This window comes from Eublepharis macularius, chromosome 4, assembly GCF_028583425.1.
Source record: "Eublepharis macularius isolate TG4126 chromosome 4, MPM_Emac_v1.0, whole genome shotgun sequence".
In the NCBI taxonomy this organism is placed as follows: Eukaryota; Metazoa; Chordata; class Lepidosauria; order Squamata; family Eublepharidae; genus Eublepharis; species Eublepharis macularius.
Window position 1 is genome coordinate 183,301,069 of NC_072793.1, and position 20,389 is coordinate 183,321,457.

The 20,389-nt window shown below is 45.7% G+C and overlaps 1 protein-coding gene across 1 annotated transcript; it reads left to right on the forward strand.

Annotated features, from left to right (window-relative positions):
- The first annotated feature begins 10 nt into the window (after nt 1-10).
- On the forward strand, nt 11-19,422 carry LOC129328005 (zinc finger protein 420-like). The gene is made up of 9 exons (XM_054976747.1): nt 11-125; nt 892-1,904; nt 7,148-7,368; nt 7,421-7,539; nt 10,241-10,326; nt 11,025-11,151; nt 11,715-11,807; nt 14,605-14,766; nt 16,062-19,422. The coding sequence occupies exons 1-9, from the start codon at nt 11-13 to the stop codon at nt 17,246-17,248; spliced, it is 3,123 nt and encodes a 1,040-aa protein (XP_054832722.1). The 3' UTR covers nt 17,249-19,422.
- Nucleotides 19,423-20,389: the final 967 nt, after the last annotated feature.

Consider the following 20,389-nt stretch of genomic DNA (forward strand, 5'->3'; position numbering starts at 1 on the left):
CCAGGTAGACATGGACAAGTGCCCAGGGTGCCAGGGGAAGGGCACCAGTCAGCTCTGTGTCCCCAACGCCAGCAGTCCAGCCACCACCACTATCCCACATGGCAGCACGGACAGCCCAGGAATCTGTGGGGGAGCATGCTCCCTAATTCCTTCTCATTGTTGAGGTGTGGGGGCAGGGGGCAGGCCCTCTTTGCCTTCCCTTGCTTCTTGCCTCCCACAACTCTGGGCACTCAGAGGACAGGGGGCTGAGAGATCCAAAACCGCTGAAGCCAGCCTGAGTCTATGAGGAGGCTTTTCCAGTAAAGCGGCTGCTCCATTCTGAGGACAAAGCAGGAGGCTTTCTGTGGTGGCAAGGAACAGAGGAATCCGATTTGGGGAATATCATTTTTTCTCTTAAAAAATATACTACGAAAAAACATTCAGCTGTGCATAGAATAAATGAAAAGGTTAAAAATGCATCCTTTTCCCCTAGATGTAAAACTTTCCTCTGTTCTTCTGCATCTGTTCAGGCCGTCTCTTGTGTGAGTTAAACCATAACTGGCTGGCTCTTTCTTCAAGGGTGGCTTTGTTCTCCCCCAAAGCCCCCCAAACTCCTCACCCTCTAAATTCACCAGGGCAGGAAAAGAGAAACTTAAAAGAACAGGATCATGTTGAGTTCCAGGGGCAGCAGGAGGGTATTATATGCATTGTATATTCTCTGTCAGCTTGGAATTTAGAAGGGATGGAGAAAGCGAGGGGGAGAGCTGGCTACCTGACTGAGTAACCTTAACCCCTGTGCATACCAAGAGTGCAAACAGAGCCATCACACAGCAAAGGAGAAAACGCTGACACAGGTGGGTTGTAAAATGGTCCTATCCTATCCTCACACCAGGTTTCTCTTTCTTTCTGCAGGCGGCCTGCGGGAGTCAGCAAATGAAACATCTGAACATCCAGAGATGGGTAAAGAGGATGCATATTCAGAAGTGAAAGTGAAGGTGGACTACTGTGATACAATGAGGAAAGAGGAGAGAAAACATCCATCTAAAGGAAGGAGTCATTCTGGTCTTTTACAAGGTGAAAATAGTAATGAAATTCCGCTACATGAAAAAATATACATAGAAGACAATAGAAATGAGGGGACTGCAAGTGAGGAAAATTTTTCTAACAATTCAGATGTTAACATGCACTTGAAAACTGGTAAGAGAGAGAAAAAATATAAATGCTTGGAGTGTGGAAAAATCTTTAGTCAACGTGGAAACCTTACAAGCCATCAGAGAATTCACACGAAGGAAAAACCGTATCAATGCAAAGTGTGTGAAAAAAGCTTTAGTCAACAGGGAAGCCTTAAATACCATCAAAGAATTCACACAGGGGAGAAACCATATCAATGCCCAGAGTGTGAAAAAAGCTTTACTCAACATGGAAGCCTTAAACTTCATCAAAGAATTCACACAGGGGAGAAACCGTATAAATGCTTGGAGTGTGGGAAAAGCTTCAGTGTGAGAGTAAGCCTTACTGTCCATCAAAGAATTCATACAGGTGAGAAACCATATAAATGTCTTGAGTGTGGGGAAAGCTTCAGTATGAGAGCAAAGCTTACTGTCCATCAAAGAATTCACACAGAGGAGAAACCATATAAGTGCCACGAGTGTGGAAACAGTTTTAGTCAACATGACAGCCTTACAGAACATCAAAGAATTCACACAGGGGAGCAACCACATAAATGCCTGGAGTGTGGAAAAAGCTTCCATCAGAGTGAAAGCCTTACGCACCATCATAGAGTTCATGTAGGAGAAAATTCTGACAACAACAACATTCAATTTATATGCCCCCCTTCAGGACAACTTAACACCCACTCTGAGCAGCTTACTATTGTTATCCCCTCTCAGAGTGTTATTATTATGCCCCCAATAACAATCACCCTGTGAGGTGGTTGGGGCTGAGAGAGCTCTGGGAAGCTGTGACTGACCCAAGGTCTCCCAGCTGACTTCAAGTGGAGGAGTGGGGAATCAAACAAGGTTCTCCAGATTGGAGTCCCACACTCTTAAACACTACACAAAACTGACTCTCTAAATGTGTGCAGTGTGGGAAGTGCTTTGGTCAGAGGAGAAAACTTTTTTCTCACCAAAGAATTCACAAAGAGGAGAAACCTTATAAATGCATGGAGTGTGGGGAAAGCTTCTGTCAAGAAGAAACCTTACTCGCCATTAACGAAATCACAAAGGGAGAAACCATTTAAATGTGGGGAAAGTAAACTTGGGTGTAGCTGCAGTGATCATTAGGGGCCAGTCCACTGAAATGCACCCCACAGATGTCACTTATGGTAACCAACCACTGAATTGAGGCTCTAAAAGAAAATTCTAGTCAACACCTGTGTAGCTAACAGGTGCACCAGCATGATGCTTCTCCCACTTCACTGGCCCTTTTGACCCTACCCCTCAAGACTGTTGTAACAGATATAGCCAGAAATATAGGGAAACAGTTGGTGGATTTCATTGAGAAAATCATAGAGGATATCGCTGCATGCAGGAATAGCGTTAACCGGGCCACACAGCTAGAAAGGCCCAGAGTAGAACTGCCTTGGAGAGAGCCAAGAGGCAGAGTAGGTACACAATGATATGACCATTTGTACATCGCAAGAAGGATCTAACCCATATCACGATCACTGGAGGTAACAGCACCAGTTTCACCATCTCAGGGTTCATTCACTGGCTCATCTTCCCATGTTCTCTGTGCTATTAAGGGTCAGCAATGCCCTTCTACTCTCTATACTGGACAAACAGGTCATTCCCCGTGCAAAATATAAATGGACATAAATCTGATATTAGAAATCACAACGCTCAAAACTAGTGGGAGAACATTTTTATCTTCCAAGACATTCCATTGCTGATCTAAAAGTGGCTGTCCTGAAACAGAGATACTTCAATGGGAGATTACAACGTGATATTGAAGAAATGGATTTCATTCACATTAATGCGCACACACAACAGACACACCCAGCCTGAACAGAGACTTGGGATTCTTATTTCACTATGGATGCTAATTTCTGCTCTAATCAGCTGCATTTTACCTTTGCATCTTGATGCCCTCTTTTGTAACATCCCATCCGCCTTTGGCTTTGATATAAAGGCTCAGAGATCTCCATTCCTACTTATGTCTGAAGAAGGGAGCTCTGACTCTTGAAAGCTTACACTCTGGAAACCTGGTTAGTCTTGAAGGTGCTCAAATCTTGCTAACCCGTATTAGTATATCCTCTATGTTGAGGCTCAGGTGCATCAATGTATCTGAGAATGGCAATAGTGTTCGACTTCACTGAAATGAAGATACTGATTTAAAGTGTAATGGTTCTGGGCCCAAAAGTTATTCATATGTATGAGAAACTTGTAATTACTTTTTTTATATAGACTTTGTTAAGATATTAAGTAGGAAAAATGAATGAAGACATTCTGTATGCTTTAGGAAGTCATTTCAAGTATAGATAGCCTTGTATGATATTTATCATTAAAATAATGAGTTTGCCAAGAATGCACAGCCTTAGCAAGTGGAAAGTTAGCTGCTCCTGAGAAATGATTCTCAAATCCTATACATGTGAGAAGGGAATTGATCGAGGGAGCCAGTTTGGTGTAGTGGTTAAGAGCGCAGGACTCTAATCTGGAGAACTGGGTTTGATTCCTCACTCCTACACTTGAAGCCAGCTGGGTGATCTTGGGCAAGTCACAGCTCTGGAGCTCTCAGCCCCACCCACCTCACAGGGTGTTTTGTTGTGGGGATAATAATAACATATTTTGTAAACCACTCTGAGTGGGTGTTAAGTCATCCTGAAGAGCGGTATATAAATTGAATGTTGTTACTATTATTTATTATTATAAGGTCTTGTTTCTAGTCAGGGCTTCTTGGTTGTGATCTGCTCATCTTTTGGGGATAGAAAACTTTTGTGGAGTTGTATAATTGCTCTTTTTAAATAATCTATGTGGCAGTGATGGAGGGTATGGTTTTCTGTTTATTTATCTAATGCTGAGAATGTTGAATAATGATGGTGTAATAAAAGCTTAGAATAGAAGCAGAGGTTGTGTAATAGTATTTACTTGTGTCCCATACTCCTTAATGAGCTTATAACCATTACTGAGGTGTTCCTCTGGCTGTTACTTAAATGATCTGATAAAGGAAAGGTTAGGACTTCTTAAGAGCACTTTTATGGCTGAATCAGGCCTGGCCAGAAGTATCTAGAAGAGCCTGTTCTAAAACTGCAGCCCTACTCCCTCTGTTAAAATGCCCTCTTAAACCATTCTGTTTGACACCTTCTGTGGGATGAGACAATTGCGGGAGCCTTTCTGATGCCGTTCACCAAGTAGGAGCCACAAGAGAGAAGGCTTCTGTCCAGGCAGCTGTTCTCCTCAGCCATGAGGCAGAGCATATGGAGAGGGCTGGTCCTGTAGAGAAATGTGAACCCTGGATCTGCCCTTGAAGTTACAGCCCCTGGAGCTGCCATTTTCTCCAGGGGAACTGATCTCTTTAGTCTGGACAACACGTAATTCTGGGAGATCTCCAGGACCCCCCTGGAGGCTGGCATCACCTGGAAGGGAGGGACAGATGAGACAGTAAAGCGTGTGTTCTGACTCTATGGATGTGGAGGGAGCCTCCTGATGGGCAAATTGAGTGTATATCATTAAAATCATATTTTGTACAACAGCCCTGTTCTTCCTAACTAATCCGGGGCGGGGAGGCGGTTGTCACAATTCTCCTTCCCTAAATCAGCTAAGCTGAACCTCCCACCAAAGAGTCGCAAAGGCAGATGGGCCAGTCCAGCCTGGCCACTGGTTGAGGTTGAGTCAGGAGCCAAGCAAACACCACACAACTCGAAGAACGTTTTTGTTTATCGTACACAAAAGGGTCTATTGAGAAAGTTTGCACAAAAGGAAACAGGAAACAATACAGCTAGCTAAAACTTTGCCCCTCTAATCCATGATTGCAACTTGAAGTTATCACACAGCATTCTTGGTCAGCATTCAGTGCCAAAGTCCAAGGCATCAGACCAAAGCTGTAATCCATAAAGGTGTTGAGGAGGAGCCACAGAACAAAGGCACAGAGGCAAACGCTGAGGCTAAGGCCATGAGCCACGTCCACAGCAGAACCTTCTGAAGAGGAGGTCGGAATTCTTTGAAGTTAAACATTATAACACTCAGGCAGACAGTATTAGTTGGGGACTGAATTACACACATTAAGCAAAGGGTACTAAAAGGATTATTAACAGACACTGGCATCTGTTTAATCACCTTCCAGGATGTGCCAATCCACCTCGTATAGGATTCAGGTTAACCTGCAATTTAAAGGATATTTTAATCCATTCATATTTTAGGCAATTAGAGATACAATCATCGTTGCCTTGTGGTAATTTCAGATGTGGATGGTGCAGTAAATGTGATCTTATGATAAGTGGAATGGAATTCAGGATATTGAATACAGGGAAAACTCAGGTTCAATAATAATTCTAACTGTAATACTCCATGGGTAATATACTTAATAGAGTGTCCATGTCCTAAAATCTATATTGGGAGCACTCAGAGACCATTTAAAATGCGAATCCAGGAACAGGTATCACATACAAAAAATAAGATCATGGGGGCACCACTGATTCTGCGCTTTATGGAAACACAACACGACGTTAGGCCGTTTAAATATATGGTTTTGCAGGTCTTTGTCCAGAAGAGATCAAAAGATACGCTATGCGTAAAGAACTACTTAGGATGAAGGCTGTTTGGATTCATGAATTGGATGCATTTGTGCCCCAGGAATTGGATTAAAGCATGGATTTATCATGGTTTCTTTGAAGAGGCTTGTTGCTTTAAGAACTTGAGGGCCGGGTCCCTTTAAAAAGCTGTAAGTTTAGGGAGCCCTTGAAACTGTATGAATGGCCAGGAGAGGTAAGTTTTTGTACTGTTATACTTATTTGTTGCTTTATGTTTATTGTACTGGGTGAAAAGAGTATCAGTGTTGTTTTTGTACTGCAGGGTTTAAATTATTCCGCGAGCAAGTGTGAACGAAACAGGAACCAGCTAGCCTCCTGTCGGAAGGCCCCACAGTCAGTTTCATTGACCCATAAATTCCGGGTCTAGTGGATACCTTCTGCTGACAGTCGTGGCCCTGGTGACAGGATTTGGAATCGCGTGGGGGAGAGTGCTAAGCACCTCCCAGGACCTAAACGAGAGCTAGGCCTTCTTTTTCGTTGAACAATAGAGACTTTAACAACGCTGACAATATATTTACTATGATGATATTTGTGGACTGGTGTGTTGATTGTTTATAGGTATTTATGAATATTTATGATGTTGTGTATAGTTATATATTATGATGTTATATTTATATATTATGACGTTATATTATGATATTATGTTGTGTATATTTATATATGTGGGAATAGGCATTACTGGAGCTTGGCAATATATTTGGTATTATTAGATTAGTTTTATATTGGGCACGTTGCACTTTATTGTGTATATAATTTTTTAAAAAACATTAAAAATTATAGGTTTCATTTTTGTGCGCACGAGGGATTTGGGGGTTCCTTTTTTGGTTTTCGTGTAGCCTTTTCAGTCCTTTCCTCCCGGGCAACGGATGCCTGCAGTCTAGAGGGTGGCAGACCCACTAGGGGGCAACATGCACGCTCCCGCAATGCAGCCTGGGGCGTCTGTCTGCCCCTCCCCCCGCCCATGCAATGCCCACTCCCCAGATCCGTGTGTGTGTGTTGGGGAGGGGGCCGCTGCTTTAGCTATGCAGGAGGCAACCAAAGGCCCCTTTCCCTCCAGGGACCACAGTTCTCTTTGTCAGATGCAACTGGCAGGGAGAGCTGTGGTTACCGAAGGCTTATACTACATGGGAATTGGATACCTTCACTGCTACAAACTGACTGCACACCAAAAGGAGATGTTTACATTTCCAAGCAAAGGAATGTTTTGATTGCCTCCATGCTAATTGCATTCTGTCCTCTTGTGATTTATGCCCCCCTCTTTCCTCTCTTTCTCTCTCTTTCCCCCTCCTCTTCTGTATCTGCCCAGTTTTGATCAGGCATCTGATGAAGAGAACTTGATTCTCGAAAGCTTATGCTATAATAAAATTGGTTATTCTTAAAGGTGCTACTGGACTCTTTTTGATTTTCCCTCGAGGGCTGCAGAAGGACAGGGAGCGGCTCCCCTCCACCTCCTTATACGCTCCGGGAATCCGGACTCTCTCCCATGAACTCTCGGACCGAATCCCTCCAAAATTGCAGAGGGGACCCCCCCTCTCCTTCCCCCCTCCCGGCACCGGCCAGGCGACGCCTTTGCCGAAGGAGAAGCCGGAGGAGCGCGAAGCTGCCAGTCCCCAGCCTCCGACGGGCAAGCGAAGCCGGGCAAGGCAGGAGGCGGGGATCAACCAGGGGTTAAAACGGGAGAGTCCCGAGTCCTAGAGTGGCAGCGGGGGGCGGCGCGGGGCTGGTGAGGTCACTTCCTGCCGTGCCCCCCTCCCTCCGAGGCCTGAGGCCGTTGCTTTCCCGCAGTAGCACCTGCTGCATCCCAGGCTCGTCTGGTGAGTTAGAATCGCCCTGCGGGGAGGGGAGATGAGACCGGGGGGGGGGGGGCAGGCGCCGAAGGGGGGGGGGCTGCAAGGCGGATCCTTTGGGGTTCCCCCCACCCTGGAGGTTTCTCCTGTCTGCAAAGCTGGGAGGGAGAATAAGGGGCAGGGGGGTCACGGGCTGGAGGCTGAGGAAGACCCGCCCCCTCCAGCTGCCTTGCAAACCTAGATTTCTACCTTAGGGGTGAGAAACGCGCTTTTCCCTCTCCCAGCCGGGCTGGATCCGTTTTCCCTGCCCCCGTGGCAGCCGTTTCTTCTCTGGCAGAAATGAGGGGGGGGGCGTATTTTAAATTTGCAGTTGGCTCTTCTCTCTCCCCCCTCCGACGTTTCTCAGACGTTCCCGTTGGCAGTTTTAAAAAGCGAGGCTCCAGTCCCTTTTGTTATAGCGGCCGTGCCTTTCTCCTTATATCTTCACAGCAAAAGGGGCTTGAGGTGCTGTAGCACAGTGGTTTAGTGGTTCGAATCGCACTCCTGCCCTGAACTCTGAAGGTGGCCTTGGGTAAGCCACTGCTCTCAGCCTCAGCTGTGTTGTGTGGATAACAACAACAACAACAACACTGACTCGTTCATCGTTCTGGGTGAGGCACTAATCTGTCTAGAAGGGCGGTATATAAGTGCGGTTATTATGATTGTTGTTGGTAAAAAAGTGAAAACTGGGAATTCAAAGAACGACTGGAAGGTGGGGCAGGGGAGATACAGGCAACCTGCCCTGTGGAAGCCCCATTGCCACTGCCTTGGCTGTTCCAGCAGCAGCAAGCCTTTCCCGCTTGTGGAAAACACCGCAGATGCCCCCCTCTCTCCCTCTGGAGGGCCATTCTCCCCAAGGGCTTTGGACCCCCCTCCCTGAGTAATCTGACCCCAGTGAACAACCCGGTCCCCAAGACAACGAGCAATGGACTGCCCCAGCTTGTTCCTCCTCTTATTTTAGGACTGTACCAGAAGATTCCTGCCCTCTCCTTAATTTTGTCATTCATCCCCCTTAGGGATGTGTTTCTCGAAATCTCCTCCGGGAAGCATTTTTAACTGTTATGCAAACTACGAAAACTCCACTTTTCAATATCAGTTTCCTCCACACTTTAATCTTGGGTGATTCCCGAGAAGGAGGTTTTCTGAAACTGGCGCAGGCTCTAGCAGCTGATCGGCCTTATCACAGACCCATCACCCTCCCGGAGGCAGCCACCTGTCCCTCCTGCTCTTTTGCCCACTTATCATTGACCCACTTTATGACTAGCAAAGTCCAGATTGTTAACATCTGTATTGTAAGTAGAGCCCAGAAATCATCAGTACTTTGCAGCAGTTTTTCAAGCTACTGCCCCCGCATGGCACAGAGTGTTTGGAGATGCAAGCTGGTCTCTGTTTCTACACCCACTCTTCTGCTCTTCGCAGCAGGACCATGTTGTGAGAGCCAGTTTGTTGTAGTGGTTAACTGCGGCGGGACTGTGATCCGGAGAACTAGGTTTGATTCCCCGCTCCTCCGCCTGAAGCCAGCTGGGTGACCTTGGGTCAGTCACAACTTCTAGGAGCTCTGTTACGACCTTTACTTCCTCTTGGGTAGTTTGCTGCCACCAGGAATATTATATTCCAATATATTTTAATTTTCCCTTTGGTAACGTGCCTAAGCGTCAGGCTCCTTCGTGGTTCTATGTGGTCCTGAGGATAGGAATGGGATATAGCAATGACAGCTACTCTGGGATATATCAAAACATAGTAAACTTTTGTCAAGAAGCATATCGGTTTCATAAAAGTATTTCTCAGTAATACTTAAACAAATTTGCTCTCCACTCTCAGTCTAAAACTGCCTTCACTCCGCCCACACTCTCAGTCATCAACCAATCATATTACTCGCTCATGCCTCTCTTTCACTCCCACTCTTCCCTTCACTCCCACTCTTCACCAAGCATTTAAAGACACATGCACCCATTTACTTGAAATCATTACAAGCTCTCTCAGCCTCACCCATCTGACAGGTTGGTTGTTGTTGTGAGGATAATAACAACTTTGTAAACTGCTCTGAGTGGGTGTTGTCATCCTGAAGGGCAGGATGTAAATCAGTTGTTGTTGTTCCTGTCCCTCTCTTTTCTCTCATGCACAGGTAGCTGTGAGGGAAAGATTTTTGGCCTGCTGCTTTCCAATCTCTCTCCCTCCCTCAATTCTTGTAACAGTCTATAGCAATTTGGGTAACACCTGCAGGGCTAGTTTTCTCTGTGTGGGGAGATTTCCGTTCCTAGCTGGCACCTCCCACCCACCAAGGTGCATCAGGCAGTCCAGCCCATCACCTCAGGGCTTAGCCACCTCCTTCCCAGCACCTCCTCCTAGCTGTGTGGGGCAGGCCCAAGAGTCTTGTCTTCCCTCAGAGGGGAGGAGGGAGCAGTGTGGCTTCCAGCCGGGCCAGGGACTCAGCGCCCAGGAAAGGATTTGGGGAGATTGGGAGGAAACATGGCCAGAAGGGGAGGGGGATGAGTGGATAAGGAAGGCGGGACTTTCTCCTGTAAAGAACAGCTGGGTTTGGGGAGAGATATCTGGCCAAAGACTCACGATCGAAGATCTAGAATTGTGTCCCCAAGCAAATCCAGAGAGAGCTTCACTGAAGGGGCTGGCATAGAAAGTTGTCTGCACAAAAGGCATTTCCCTCCATTTTTCTTTCTCTCTCTCCCAGGTAGCAGCACAAAGACCCCCTTGGCTGCTTCTCTCTTGTCTCCTCCGTGTGGTGAAGGGGAAAGACCAGCCATGCAGCCAGCACAGGTAAGGGTGGGGGGGGGTGCACAGCCGATGTGAGGAAGGGGTTCCTTCTCTGCTGCAAGGCTCAGTGGATCGGGTTCCTTCCTCTCAGTTCTGGTGCCACAAGATTATGAGGCTGCCCACTTGGAAGGTGGAAAATGGCCACCCCCTGTGTAGAATTACGTGTTCAGAGAAGAAACCCATACTGCGCTACAAAGGTCCCCTGGAAAGGGATTTGCTTCTCTTCCTGGACATCTCTGGCCTCTCCCCCACTTGGCTGCTGGCCCCCTGCAGATAAGGAGAGCCCCCCCGGCCCTTAGATGCCCCCAGGGATCGCTGGGGTGGGGGAGAGACAAATGTCCCTATGGGGTCTTCTCCCTACCTCTTTGTTCCACTTTACTTTTGCCACCCCTGATTTTGCTTATAATTTATTTGTTCCTGTTTTCTTCACTGATCAGGGACCCAAAGCAGCTTTTCATTCAGTTCTCCTCTCCACCTCTTAACCCTCCCAACAACAGTCTTGTGAGGTAGGTTAGGCTGAGAGAATGTGAAGGGCCCAATGTCCCTGGAGAAGCCTCCATGACAGAGAGGGGATTTGAACTCAGTCCTCCCAGGTTCTAGTCCTTCACTCTAACCACTATGTCACTCTGGCCTTTCGGCTTTTCTTTCTCATGGACCCCCTTTCCCGAAATATAATGAAACTCTCTTCTTCCTTCTTCCAGGGCCGGGTGTCCTTCGAAGAGGTGGCTGTTTATTTCACCCAGGGGGAGTGGAGCCTCCTGAGCCCAGCGCAAAGAGCCCTGTACAAGGAAGTCATGCTGGAGAATTTTGGGACCGTGGCCTCTCTGGGTGAGGGTCCCTTTCCCCTGGGCTGCCTCCTTCTGGCTGAGAGGCTGTGAGGGGTGACTGTAAGAAACTCCTTATTAAGGGAGGACGTCGTCAGGCTGCCTTCCCTGGGCCCAGTGGCTGATCTCTGCTAGTCAGTGATCCTTTCTCTGATGTGGGAGGGGTTGTGAAGGAGGAGCCCACCCACCCCAATCTGGCATCTCTGTGTCTGGACCACAAAAGAGGGCATGAGAAGAGGTGCCAAATGAGCCTAGATACGGAGAAGGCAGGAGAGTCTAAGCAGGGGCTTCCCCCCAGTCTGGGCCTTGCCTTACCTGGGCTGAGATGTGGCCCTGGAAGGAGCTGTGCTGGCTTCTCTGCCACTGACTTAGTTCTCAGCTGGCATTTCTCTTCTTGGCAGGGAGGAGGCACAGAACTGCCCATGCCAGATATGGTCCCATACTACCCTGCCTCAATTACTTGTCTATTGTGTATTTCTGGAGGAACAGGCATCCTGACTTGGGATTGCTCGATTCAGGAGCACACAAAAGATTCACACTTTTGTGTTTCTTTTTTCCTCACAAAAGGGCCTGAGGTTGCCAAGCCTGACCTCATTTCCAGGCTGGAAGGAGAAGAAGAGCCGTTTCTCCAGATCTCGGATGCAGAAGAGGGATTGGCAGGTAGCTGCTTCCATCTGCTGTGGGGCTGTGCGATGCCTGCACTTCCTCCCAGGGGCTGGTGGATTCCTGTGACCTTGTTTCTCCTCTCAGACTGAGCCTCTCCTCCAAAGAGCTTGGCTGGGTTGTGAACACAGAAATGGTGCTTGTAGGGCTTGAACATAGGAAAACAGAAAACTTCCTTCAGTAGTCCCTTTAACTGGAGGAGGCAGGCCTTGGTCCTGGGGCGCCAGGCCTGCAAAGCAAACCATCAGCTTTTCCTCAGAGACGGGACCGAAAGCAGCCCCAGACTGGTCTCATAGGAACACATTTTACCTCCTCTCCCAATTGCTTTTCACCTCTGGCGTGGGGGACTGAGGAGAAAAGACCCTGCAGGCTCTTGTATTGCCCCAGCAATGAGCTCTTGTCCTGCAGGCCTTGGTCCCAAGTTGCTAGACCTCAGCGTCAAGCCTTGACCCAAGTCCATCCCCTTTCTTCTTTCTCAGGGCCGCCTCCATAAGCCTCTGAGTGGTTCACAGTCGGGTTTCCTAAAACCGGCCCTCCTTATTTTTTTCTGAAAGAATTTTTCTTTATTTAAGCCATAAACAGTAAACACAGAAGTTATAAACAACATAAGATAAAGAACACAACATTCTAAAAAAAAACACTAACAATATGTATAAATATAAAATAACAAACAAGGAAAAGAGAGAAAAAACAGGCCCTCTTTAAAGGAATAAGAGTTGCCCTTTTACATCCGCTAACATGAAGGTAAGAGGGAATTCTTAGCCACAATTTTTAGAGAGATTCTCCTCAAAACAGGAACTCTGGTAGCGTGTTGGGTGTGAGGCCAAGGAGGTGGCTGTTGGTGGGTGCAAACCACTGGGAAATCTTCGCCACTTCCCTTCTGAAGATAAACCATTTCTTTTATATCTCTGCAAGAGAAAGGGCTAGAGACTTACTTTTTAAAAAATGAAAGCTGGGAATTCAGAGAACCTGCTATGCCTGTTGTTGCAATGATATATACAAGTAACAATATTCCAGTACTATTTTTCAAAAAGACCCTCCACGTGTGGCAGGGGGAGGAAATGGCTGCCGTTATTGAAATGGCCATTTTTGCTTTCTCAACAGCAGATCATTTGGTTCATCCCCCAATTTCATGCTCCGTTTTCTGTATGTGGTTGACCAAATACCTTTAAACCGACTCCACAGGTCTTTGCTTTTACCACAGACAATGAGAGATTTACTCTGTTGGTTGTGGTCTTATATGTTACTAGATTACAAGGTGGAGTTCATCTGCCTCTGGCCTGTCCCCTCCCTGGACAGCCAAACTTTCTGTAGAAGAATCAGCCACTGCAGGGGAAGTCTGGCCCTCAGCCACCCTGAGCAGCCACCAGGCGGACATAGACAAGAGCCCAGGGCACCAGTCAGTTCTGTGTCCCCAACGCCAGCAGCCCAGCCACCACCACTATCCCATATGGCTTCAAGGACAGCCCAGGAATCTGTGTGGCAGATTGGTGGGTTGGTCCCCCATTTTCATGCTCCATTTTTTAATATGTGATTGTTCTGAGTCCTTGCTTTTACCGGAGACAATGAGAGATTTGCTCTGTTATGGTCTTATATGTTACTAGATTACCAGGCGGAGTTTCTCTCTCTCCGGCCTCTCCCCTCCTTGGACAGCCAAACTCTCTGTAGAAGAATCAGCCACTGCACGGGAGGTCTGGTCGTCAGCCATGAGGCCACCCTGAGCAGACACCAGGTGGACACAGACAAGACCCCAGGGTGCCAGGGGAAGGGCACCAGTCAGCTCTGTCAGTACAGCCAACCAATGTTTTACTACCATCATTCCCAAGGTGGAGTAATCTAGTCAAGCCACTCCCTTCCCTGGACAGCCACACCTTCTGTAGAAGAATCAGCTGCCGCAGGGCCGCGTGGCTGCCCTAGACAGCCACCAGGCAGACATGGACAAGAACCCAGGGTGCCAGGGGAAGGGCACCAGTCACCACCACTATCCCATATGGCTTCAAGGACAGCCCAGGAATCTGTGGGGGAGCATGCTCCCTAATTCCTTCCCATTGTTGGGGTGTGGGGGCAGGGGGCAGGCCCTTTTTTCCTACCCTTCTTGCCTCCCCACAACTCAGCAGGGCGCTCAGAGGACAGGACGCCTAGGAAGCCAAAACCGCTGAAGCCAGCCTGGGTCCATGAAGAGGCATTTCCAATGCAGCAGCTGCTCCATTGCGAGGACAAAGCAGGAGGCTTTCTGTGGTCGCAGAGAAAGAGAAATCTGAATTTGAGAACATCATTTTTTCTCTTAAAGAATATACTCTGAAATCAACTGTCAAAAAAATCCATACATCTGAGCATAGAGAAAATGAAAAAAGTTAAAAACACATCTTTTCCCCCTAGATGTAACACTTATCTCTGTCCTTCTTCTGCATGTGTTCAGACCCTCTATTATGTGTGTTAAACTCTGGCTGGCTGTCTCTTAAAGGGTAGCTATGTTCTTCCCCCAAGGCCCCTCAAACTATTCACCCTCTAAATTCACAAAGGCAGGAAAAGGAATACTTAAAACAACAGGGTCACTTTGCAATCCAGGGAGCGGGGCGGGGCAGTCTCCATAGTATATTCTCTGGTTTTGCTCTCTTGGCCTACAGACATTACCATAGGAATGACTCCTCTGCCAGCTTAGGCAGCTTGGAACTCCTGAGCATTCCCAGAATGCAACACAACCGTCACAAAACAAAGGAGAAAACTCTGGCACAGATGAGTTGTAAATGTGTCCTATCCTATCCTCACACCAGGTTTCTCTTTCTTTCTCTAGACAGCCTGTGGGGGTCAGCAAATGAAACATCTGAGAGTCCAGTGATGGATAAAGGGGTTACATATTCAGAAGTGAAAGTGAAGGTGGAATATTGTGATACCCCAAGTGAGGAGGAGCGAAAACATCCATCTAAAGGAAGGCGTCACTCTGGTCTTTTACAAGGTGAAAATGGTCATGAGATTCCGCTACCTGAAAAAATGTACATAGAAGGCGATAGAAATGAGGGGACTGGAAGTGAGGAAAATTTTCTAACAACTCAGACGTTAAAATGCATTGGAAAACAAGTAAAAGAGAGAAAAATATAAATGCCTGGAGTGTAGAAAACAGCAGATCATTTGATTCATCCCCCAGTTTCATGCTCCATTTATTGTATGTGCTTGACTGAATATGTTTAAACCGACCCCACAGATTCTTGCTTTTACCACAATGAGAGATTTACGCTGTTGGTTGTGGTCTTCTGTAACTAGATTACAAGGCGGAGTTCATCTCTCTCTGGCCTCTCCCCTCCCTGGACAGCCAAACTTTCTGTAGAAGAATCAGCCACTGCAGGGGAGACCTAGCCCTTAGCTGCATAGCCGCCCTAGACATCCACCAGGCGGACATAGACAAGAGCCCAGGGCACCATTCAGCTCTGTGTCCCCAACGCCAGCAGCCCAGCCACCACCACTATCCCATATGGCTTCAAGGACAGTTCAGGAATCTGTGAGACAGCAAGATCCCTAATTCCTTCCCATCTGTTGGGTGTGGGGAAATGGGGCAGGCCCTCTTTGCCTTCCCTTGCTTCTCCCCACAACTCAGTAGGGTGTTCAGAGGACGGGGCTGAGAGAGCCAAAACCGCTGAAGCCAACCTGAGTCTATGAGGAGGCATTTCCAGTGAAGCGGCTGCTCCATTACGAGGACAAAGCAGGAGGCTTTCTGTGGTGGCAGGGAACAGAGGAATCCGATTTGGGGAACATCATTTTTTCTCTTAAAAATATACTATGAAAAAACATTCAGCTGTGCATAGAGAAAATGAAAAGGTTAAAAATGCATCCTTTCCCCCTAGATGTAAAACTTTTCTCTGTCCTTCTGTATCTGTTCAGGCCGTCTCTTGTGTGAGTTAAACCATAACTGGCTGGCTCTCTCTTCAAGGGTGGCTTTGTTCTCCCCCAAAGCCCCCCAAACTCTTCACCCTCTAAATTCATCAGGGCAGGAAAAGAGAAACTTAAAAGAACAGTATCACGTTGAGTTCCAGGGGCGGCGTATTATATGCATTGTATATTCTCTGCCAGCTTAGTCAGCTTGGAATTTAGAAGAGATGGAGAAAGCAAGGGGAAGAACTGGGTACAGACTGAGTGACTTTAACCCCTGTGCATACCAAGAGTACAAACAGAGCCATCACACAGCAAAGGAAAAAACTCTGACACAGGTGGGTTGTAAATGTGTTCTATCCTCACACCAGGTTTCTCTTTCTGCAGGAGGTCTGTGGGAGTCAGCAAATGAAACATCTGAGCATCCAGAGATGGGTGGAGAAGATACATATTCAGAAGTGAAAGTGAAGGTGGAATATTGTGATACCCCAAGTGAGGAGGAGGGAAAACATCCATCTAAAGGAAGGAGCCATTCTGGTCTTTTACAAGGTGAAAACAGTCATGAAATTCCGCTACATGGAAAAATGTACATAGAAGGCAATAGAAATGAGGGGACTACAAGTGAGGAAAAATTTTCTAACAAATCAGAGGTTAACATGAATTGGAAAAATGGTAAGAGAGAGAAAAAATATAAATGCCTGGAGTGTGGAAAAATCTTCAGTCGGAGTGGACACCTTAAGTCCCATCAAAGAATTCACACAGGGAAGAAACCATTTAAGTGCCTGGAGTGTGGAAGAAGCTTTAGTCAATATGGAAGCCTTACATGCCATCAAAGAATTCACACAGGGGAGAAACCGTATCAATGCAAAGTGTGTGAAAAAAGCTTTAGTCAATATGGAAGCCTTAAATGCCATCAAAGAATTCACACAGGAGAGAAACTATATCAGTGCCCAGAGTGTGAAAAAAGCTTTAGTCAACATGGAAGCCTTAAATGCCATCAAAGAATTCACACAGGAGAGAAACCATATAAATGCTTGGAGTGTGGGAAAAGCTTCAGGGTGAGAGTAAACCTTACTGTCCATCAAAGAATTCATACAGGTGAGAAACCATATAAATGCTTGGAATGCGGAAAAGCTTTCGGTGATAGCAGAAGCCTTACTTGTCATCAAATAATGCACTCTGGGGAGAAACCATATAAATGTCTGGAGTGTGGGGCAAGCTTCAGTATGAGAAGAAAGCTTACTGTCCATCAAAGAATTCACAGAAAGGAGAAACCATATAAATGCCTGGAGTGTGGAAACAGCTTTAGTCAACAGGGAAGCCTTACAGAACATCAAAGAATTCACACAGGGGAGAAACCATATAAATGCCTGGAGTGTGGGAAAAGCTTCCATCGGAGTGGAAGCCTTACACACCATCAAAGAATTCACGTAAGAGAAAACTCCGCTAACAACAACAACATTCAATTTGTATGCCACCCTTCAGGACAACTTAACACCCACTCTGAGCAGTTTACTATTGTTATCCCCTCTCAGAGTATTATTTTTATGCCCCCAATAACAATCACCCTGTGAGGTGGGTGGGGCTGAGAGAGCTCCAGAGAGCTGTGACTGACTCAAGGTCTCCCAGCTGGCTTCAAGTGGAGGATTGGGGAATCAAACCCAGTTCTCCAGATTAGAGTCCCGCACTCTTAAACACTACACAAAACTAGCTCTTTGTGTGCAGTGTGGAAATGTTTTGGTCAGAGGAGAAAACATTCCCACCAAAGAATTCACAAAGAGGAGAAACCTTATAAATGCTTGGAGTGTGGGGAAAGCTTCTGTCGGTGGGAAAACCTTACTCGCCATTGAAGAATTCACACGGTAGAAACCATTTAAATGTGGGGAAAGCAAGCCCAGGTGTAGCTACAATGATCATTAGGAGCCAATCCACTGAAATGCTCCCCACAAATGTCACTTACAGTAACCAACCACTGAACTGGGGTTCTAAAGGAAAATTCTAGTCAACACCTGTGTAGCTGACAGGTGTGCCTGCATGATGGTTCTCCAACGCCCTTGGCCCTTTTTTCCCTACCCTTCAAGACTGTTGTAACAGATATAGCCAGAAATATAGGGACGCAGTTCAACTCTTGAGCCCTTTCTAGCCTCTGGACACTGATAAGTGAACTCGATTCCTGCATGCGGTGATATCCTCTATGATTTTCCCTTTGCAGAAGAATGAATGGACATAAATCTGATATTAGAAATCACAACACTCATAACCAATGGGAGAACATTTTAATCTTCCAGGACATTCCATTGCTGATCTAAAAGTGGCTGTCCTGAAATAGAGACCCTTCAACAGGAGATTACGACATAATACTGCAGAAATAGAGTTCATTCAGATTAATGGACACCCCCCACCACCATCCAGGGCTGAACAGAGACTTGGGATTCTTATTTCACTACAGATGCTAATTTCTGCTCTAATGAGCTGCATTTTACCTTTGCATCCTGATGCCCTCTTTTGTAACACTCCATCCGCCTTTGGCTTTGATATAAAGGCTTGGAGATCTCCATTCCTACTTGTGTCTGAAATAGGGAGCTCTGACTCTCGAAAGCTTACACTCTGGAAACCTGGTTAGTGTTGAAGGTGCTCAAATATTGCTAACCCATATCAGTATATCCTCATCGCCAAGTTTCAAACCTACAAAATAATCAACACATGGTACATAACCCCCCCAAAACTATCTCAGATCTCTTCCTCATCTTCACTTGTGTCTGAAATAGGGAGCTCTGACTCTCGAAAGCTTACACTCTGGAAACCTGGTTAGTGTTGAAGGTGCTCAAATATTGCTAACCCATATCAGTATATCCTCATCGCCAAGTTTCAAACCTACAAAATAATCAACACATGGTACATAACCCCCCCAAAACTATCTCAGATCTCTTCCTCATCTTCACTTGTGTCTGAAATAGGGAGCTCTGACTCTCGAAAGCTTACACTCTGGAAACCTGGTTAGTGTTGAAGGTGCTCAAATATTGCTAACCCATATCAGTATATCCTCATCACCAAGTTTCAAACCTACAAAATAATCAACAGATGGTACATAACCCCCCAAAACTATCTCAGATCTCTTCTTCATCTTCACGTAATTGCTGGAAAAACTGGAGAGGAAGAGAACTTTGCCCATTGCTGGTGGAGATGTAAGTATATAGAATTATTCTGGAAAGAGGTGCTAAAGGAAATCCGAAAAATAATAGCGTATGAGACTCAGAAATTGTCCTGTTGGATCAACGGGATAACTATCAGGCCCATATTCCTACATTAAGGAGAGACCTAATAGCCACCTTATCGGTAGCCACGAAGAGCGAGATAGCTACTTTTTGGAAATCTAAGGCAACCCTCTCAATTGACAACTGCCAGACCAAAATTTGGGACCATTTTATATCAGAAAAATTATGTGATAAAATTTATCAAATAGAACACTTCCCTAGAAAAACCAATTTTATGGATAAATGGTTTCCCTTTTTTGAATACCTTGAAAGTAATAGCTCTTTACCTGACCTAAAAATTTTTCATATATATGCAAATGTATAAGTCATCTGTAAGTTCCACACTATGTATGATGGGCTTTATAAATACTCTCTCCCAGTATTTGATCAGATATAATCCCTTATACTGTAATAAGCTGTATTTTGTTTAATTGTTATTAGTATGAACTTCTTGTATGTTGTATTGTCGAAGGCTTTCACGGCCGGAGAACGATGGTTGTTGGGGGTTTTCCGGGCTGTATTGCCGTGGTATTGCCAAGACCACGGCAATACAGCCCGGAAAACCCCCAACAACCATCGTTCTTGTATGTTTGTAAATTTTTGTGTTTGTTACTTGTTACTAGCATTGACTTCTTATATGTTTGTAAACTTTTGTGTGTTTACAGTTTTGTAGTTTACCGTTGTGTTTTACAGTTTTAGTTTTAATAAAGTTTATTTTTTTTAAAAGTATATCCTCTATGTTGAGGCTCAGGCGCATTGATGCATCTGAGAATGGCAAGAGTGTTCAGCTTCCCTGAAATTGATCTGATTTAAGGATGGGTGAATGAGAAACTTGTAATCACTTTTTTATAAAGACTTTGAACGAAGAAATTCTGTATGCTTTAAGAAGTCATTTCAAGTACAGATAACGATGTATGATGTTTTTCATTAAAATAATGAGTTCTAGAATGCGCACCCTTAACAAGTGGAAGAGTTAGCTACTGCTGAGAAATGATTCTCAAATCCTATACATATGAGAAGGGAATTGATCAAGGTGTTTCTAGTCAGGGCTTCTTGGTTGTGATGTGCTCATCTTTTGGGGATGAGAAACTTTTATGGATTTGTATCATTGCTGTTTTTAAATAATCTATGTGGCAATGAAGGAGGTATGATTTTCTGTTTATCTAATGCTGAGAATGTTGAATAATGATGTTGTGGGAACCGGTGAAGATGGAAGCCAACTGAACTTGCTCTCCAACCCTGAACCCTTAAACCTCAAAAACATTGCATCAGACTCAGTCAATTTCATGTACAATGGGAAAATCCAATTCAGAAAAGAGTAAACAATCTAGTGATTCCACACACATTGAATAATGCACTTCCATCCTCTTTATAGATCAGTTGGAACAAATTTTTTTGTGTGTGGAACAAAAAATCCACCTCAAACGATTGATAAAGTGCATTGAAAGTGCATTATCCAAT